The sequence below is a fragment of the Callospermophilus lateralis genome, chromosome 2 (genome assembly GCF_048772815.1).
Source record: "Callospermophilus lateralis isolate mCalLat2 chromosome 2, mCalLat2.hap1, whole genome shotgun sequence".
In the NCBI taxonomy this organism is placed as follows: Eukaryota; Metazoa; Chordata; class Mammalia; order Rodentia; family Sciuridae; genus Callospermophilus; species Callospermophilus lateralis.
Window position 1 is genome coordinate 196,813,777 of NC_135306.1, and position 5,333 is coordinate 196,819,109.

The following is a 5,333-nucleotide window of genomic DNA, read 5'->3' on the forward strand; positions in this document are numbered from 1 at the left end:
GCTGGGCCACATGGCAAAGTTGGAATTGCAGCTCCATAATTCATCATTCCTCTTTCATTTTGTTGTTGTTTTGTTGTTGTTTTTCTGTACCAAGGATTGAACCCAGAGTTGCTTAACCACTGAGCCACATTTCCAGTCCTTTTTTAATATTTTATTTAGAGACAGGGTCATGCTGTTCCTTAGGCCTTTGTTAATTTGCTGAGGCTGGTTTTGAACTCATGATCTTCTTGCCTCAGTCACCCAAGCCACAAGGATTACAGACTTATGCCACCAAGATGGGTCCAGAACTCACCTTTTCATACACATGAATACACAGATGTACCACTGAGTTTGTTTCTCTGAAGAACCCAGGCAAATACAATTATTGAGTTTCTTATTTTTTAATAGAATATTTAAGTCCATGAATTTTTATTATATAGAGGAACCTTCCTTCAAACATTTCTATTTTTTCAAATGATTAATTTCATTGACATTGTATACATGCATCAAATATCATAATGTAACTCATAAAGATGTACAAATACAATGTCTCAATAAAAATGTAAAATAAATTAAAAAAATAAAATTTTAGTTTATTAAAACCTATACATCTAAAAGACATATCTTGAAAACCATGAGAATATTAAGAATCTAAACTTCTTCTATGATTTGAATAAGCAAATCTCTTCAGTGTTTATCTGCAACTTCAAGTTATTTTGCAAAACCCTTAACAATTCTAAAATATAATTGCAGAGGAATCAGTTCCATTTAGTGAGTAAGAAAGCTTACTACTAACTATATATTGATAAAATCTAAAACATCTTGTAAAATATGAATGCCTTAATGCTACATTTTTATCGTTATTTTTTTCTATTTTCCTAGGATCATTATTACCCGAACTTTATCTTTTTTATAGGATCTTGAGGATATTGTTTATACATAATTCTGGAGTCAACATAAGTTTTATAATTGAGAAACAAGTTAAAAATACACGTAGGTCAGTCAAGTTTACAGGAACTCTATTGATTCTTCTTTGAAGAAGGACACTAGATTGGTTCTCCAAAAGGGATACAATGGAGGCCTGGACAGTGGTTGGAGCAGCCACTCTGTACTTAGGTGTTGCTATTTAGGAGACTGCTATTTTGTCACTATTTATGTGACAAGATACTTGTCACATATATTGTGCTTTGGTAGCCAATGCTCCCCTTGCTTTTCCATATTCACACAATTGGCATAAAATAAGTGATGTTCAGCCACTGAAACAAGCTAACTGGGCCTGTTGATATTCCTTAAAAAGAAGGCAGGTTATAGGAATTTTATTATCATTAGTTGGAAATAAAAGATACCTTTGGGAAAACCAGAGACTGAGCAGGAGTAGGTTTCTAAAACAAGCATCCTGGAATTCCACTCTTAGTCACTGTTTCTGTTGGTTACTGTGAATTACTACCAGCACCCATAGTCTCTCTGAACCTCACATTCCATTTGCACATGCATGACAGGCAGGGTAGAACATTGCTGTCTATTTGTGATGAGCACTTGTGTTTTCCAGCGCCATTTGACTATTTCATGATTCCTCATAATTTTTTTTTTTTTAAATTTAAAAACCAATTCAAACAAGACACATTTGTGGTTTAAAACTTAATTTATAGGCGGGGACAGTGGCACACATCTGCAAACCCAGTGTCAGAGGCTAAGGCAAGAGGATCATAAACAAGTTCAAGTCCAGCCTGGGCTACTGAGGACCTAAGCAACTTGCTAAAGCCTGTCTCAAAATACAAAATAAAAAGGGTTGGGAATGTGGCTCAGTCACAAAGTGACTCTGGGTTAAATTCTAGGTATGAAAAATAAATTAAAAAATTTAAAATAATACATTAATATTATTTTACTTTGAAAATACAATCTAAATTAAATGCATTATTATCATGTGTATCCTATTATTTAATTATGAAGTCTTCATTTTTTTTCTGAAAATTTTTCTCTATTGAGTAATGGAGGCTTTTAGACTTCTATTCTTCATATTGTTTTATGTAACCATATTTATTTTTTATTATAATAACTGTCTTCTGATGATCAGAATAACATTATTTGTCTTCAGATGTTCACCCATATGTAAGAAAGTGAAGTTGAGAGAGTTCTGAAGTGGACCTCAGAAATCATCTATGGAACCTTGACTGCTTTTCATTATAAGAGACATATAGATGAGAAGGATCACATCTGCTGGGAATAATGTCCACTAAGCTATTTATTAGGTACCTCTGGATCATTGTATTAAAGTTTCTGAGTGAAAGAAATTACCTCTAAAAATGCTTAAGAATCTATTAAGGAAAAGTAAAGAGATGGATGTCATCTAGTTATCAGGAAAATATGAATCATTCACTCAATATACTTATTCCTCTTACAAAGATATAACTGTATAGATAAGATTCTAACCAGGGAATGAATAGGAGCAAATTATAATTATGCTTACTTAACTATGTCAAAATGAAACCAAATATTATGTATAACAATGAAATAACAAAGAAAATAAAACATTTTGTAGGTACTAAAGTTATCTTAAGAAAAGTAAGGTCAAGTGTTACATTTTCAAGTTAGAGGAGAACTTTTTGGCTTAGGTTCTTTGTGTTTAAAATATAGTAGCATGAAATTCAATCCAAATACTTACATTTCATGGTTAATTTTATCTCCTGTATTGCCATATCTCATATTGGATCTTTGACCTACCATATGCCAAGGGAGAAAAACCCATTGTTTGCATTATATTATATCAAAGGGGAACACAAGGGCAGCTCTGCTTGATATACAAATAACCTTATCATCAATTGAATCTGCTCCTTCTTCACAAGGAAAGTCATGATCATTTGAGCAGTTTATTCAGAGCCTCTTTCACATCCTTATTCCTCAGGCTATAGATCAAGGGGTTCAACATGGGAAACACCACAGTGTAAAAGGTAGAGACAATTTTGTCTGTGTCAAAGGTGTAGCTAGTTTTGGGGCGAGAGTAGATGTAGAGGATGGAGCCATAGTAGAGAGTGACAGAGACCAGGTGGGAGGAGCAGGTGGAGAAGGCCTTGAGGCGGCCCTGGGTGGAGCGGATCCTCAAGATGGTGGCAATGATGAAGAGGTAGGAGGCCAGGATGAGCGCTATGGGGGTGATGACATTGGAACTCAGGAGAAAGTACATCAGAGCTTGGTAGCCTTCCTTCCTGCCACAGGCCAGCTTCACCAGGGGAAGCAAGTCACAGAAAAAGTCATCAATGATGTTTTCTTTGCAAAAGTCAAAAGAAAATGTTTTCTTAGTGATGACAGAAGAGTTAATAAAGCCACCAAGATATGAGGCTACTACCAAAAATACACATAGTTTTATCGGCATGGCCTGAGAATAAAGCAGTGGCTTTGAGATGGCCATATAGCGGTCATAAGCCATGGCAGCCAGCAGGTAACATTCGGTATAGTCCAGTCCAGCAGAGAAGAAGAACTGAGCCAGGCAGCCAGCAAAGGAGATGCTTTTATCATCAGAGATGCAGGTCACTAGGATCTTTGGGGTGTAGACACAGGACAACCAGAGATCCAGAAAAGACAGATTTCCAATGAAAAAATACATGGGTGTGTGGAGCCTGGAGTCATTACAGATGAGCACTATGAGGGAGGTGTTTCCTGCCACAGTCAAAACGTACATGATAAGGAACACCACAAAGAGGACCAGCCGCATCACAGGGTCTCGTGTGAAGCCCAGCAGGATGAACTCTGTCACTGTGTGATTTCCCCTCTGCATGGCTTAGAATATTTCACTTTAGAAGAGTGAAAATGAGAGTCCCACCTGAATCATATTGCTAAAAAAATATATATAACAAATGAGCTAAACATGTAACAGTACATTTCTGGTAATTAAAATCTAGGAAGCAATAATCTAAGTGCCCATTTAGAAATAGTTTATATTTTATAGCTAGTTAAACCAAAATTCTAGTGATGAGGATATTTGTTTGTACTCTGCCCTTATTCCTGACCCTTGGAAAACACTCAGTTCATGTTCAACTCTTAATGTTGGTTTTAATAAGTATTAATATTAATAAATGGACTTATTTCTGAGAAAAAAAAATATAAAACAACATAAGGTTTCTCCACTTTGCATTTTGCTACTCTTTCTGCATTACAGACTCAATGACCTCACATGACTAAATCCAATAATCATGTTTAAGTCATCATCTGATTTGATCAATCTGCACTTTGCCACACTCTTCTTGCTAGAAAAATGGTCCTTCTCTTGGTGCATTTCTTGGTGTTATTTTGATAGATTTTGAATTTTAGAATGCTTCTAGAATCAATACTGGGCCCTTCTTATTTTTATAACTGTATTCAGCCCTTGCTGATCTCACCCAGTCCAATGGTTTTAAATGTCCCTAATATGTGAATGTGTCTGAGTGTTCTATGTCTTTGCCATGTGTCTTTTCCATATTCTCCAGACATTTTGATTCAAATAACCATTGAGTGTCTGTTACAGTATGTTTACTGAGCATCACAGAAAAAAAAAAAAAAAACATGATTGAAAACTCTTCCTAACCTTCCTTCTCTTTCAGTCTCCACCATAGAAAATGACTTTATTCCAACCCAGGGAAAGTGATTTAGTATCATTGTTGGTTGAGGCCAGCTTTAAATCTCTCTTATTGATTAGAACATCCTCTAGTGTCTACCTTTAAATATATACAGAATCTGGCCAGCTTTTCCCAGTTCCAACCTTTCTACCCCAAAGGAAGCCACCGCCACTCCCACGGACATTACTGCAGAAGCCTCTGGGCCATCTCTCTGCTTCTTCTGCTTCTATTCTTACCCCACCTGTGTCTCTCAACTTGGTGGCCAGAGGTCCCATTAGAATGTGATCTTGTCACTTTTCCATTCTAAAGTTCTCCATTTATTCAGAGCAAAAGCAAAAATCCTTGCAAAGCCATCTACGGTCCATGTGCTCTGGGCCTCTTCTTTGCTCCCAGTGCCCACTGTCTTCCCCTTTGCTGCTCATTGCACTGCAGCCATGCTATCCCCACGTCTGTGCCCAAAACAGTCAGGATATGTTCAGTGTCTTCCTGGCAGCTCTTACTTGGTTTGGATGCTTTCCCCGTTGTGTCCTTGTAGCTGGAACTCTTACCTCTCAGTCCTTACCTGTCTCTAATAGTACTTTCAAGGATCTCCCAAGTCAATGCACTCCCCTCTCATATCTTTTATCTCTTTCCCACCTGATTCTCACCACTCCACTGCCCATTACCCAATATTCCATACATCTCACTAATGTAACTACTTTCCCTCCTTTCCAGTAGGAAATGCTTTCTCCGTTTGCAGTTGAGAGAAAGAATATGTTACCTTAA

At 36.9% G+C, this 5,333-nt stretch overlaps 1 protein-coding gene across 1 annotated transcript; it reads right to left on the minus strand.

The window, feature by feature from the left end:
* Positions 1 to 2,833: 2,833 nt before the first annotated feature.
* On the minus strand, positions 2,834 to 3,751 carry LOC143391799 (olfactory receptor 9G19-like). Its single transcript, XM_076844553.2, has one exon. The coding sequence runs from the start codon at positions 3,749 to 3,751 to the stop codon at positions 2,834 to 2,836; it is 918 nt and encodes a 305-aa protein (XP_076700668.1).
* Between the last annotated feature and the right edge of the window lie 1,582 nt (positions 3,752 to 5,333).

Excerpts from the sequence above, each read along its gene's own strand:
- LOC143391799 (XM_076844553.2), bottom strand. The coding sequence starts at position 3,751 with ATGCAGAGGGGAAATCACACAGTGACAGAGTTCATCCTGCTGGGCTTC.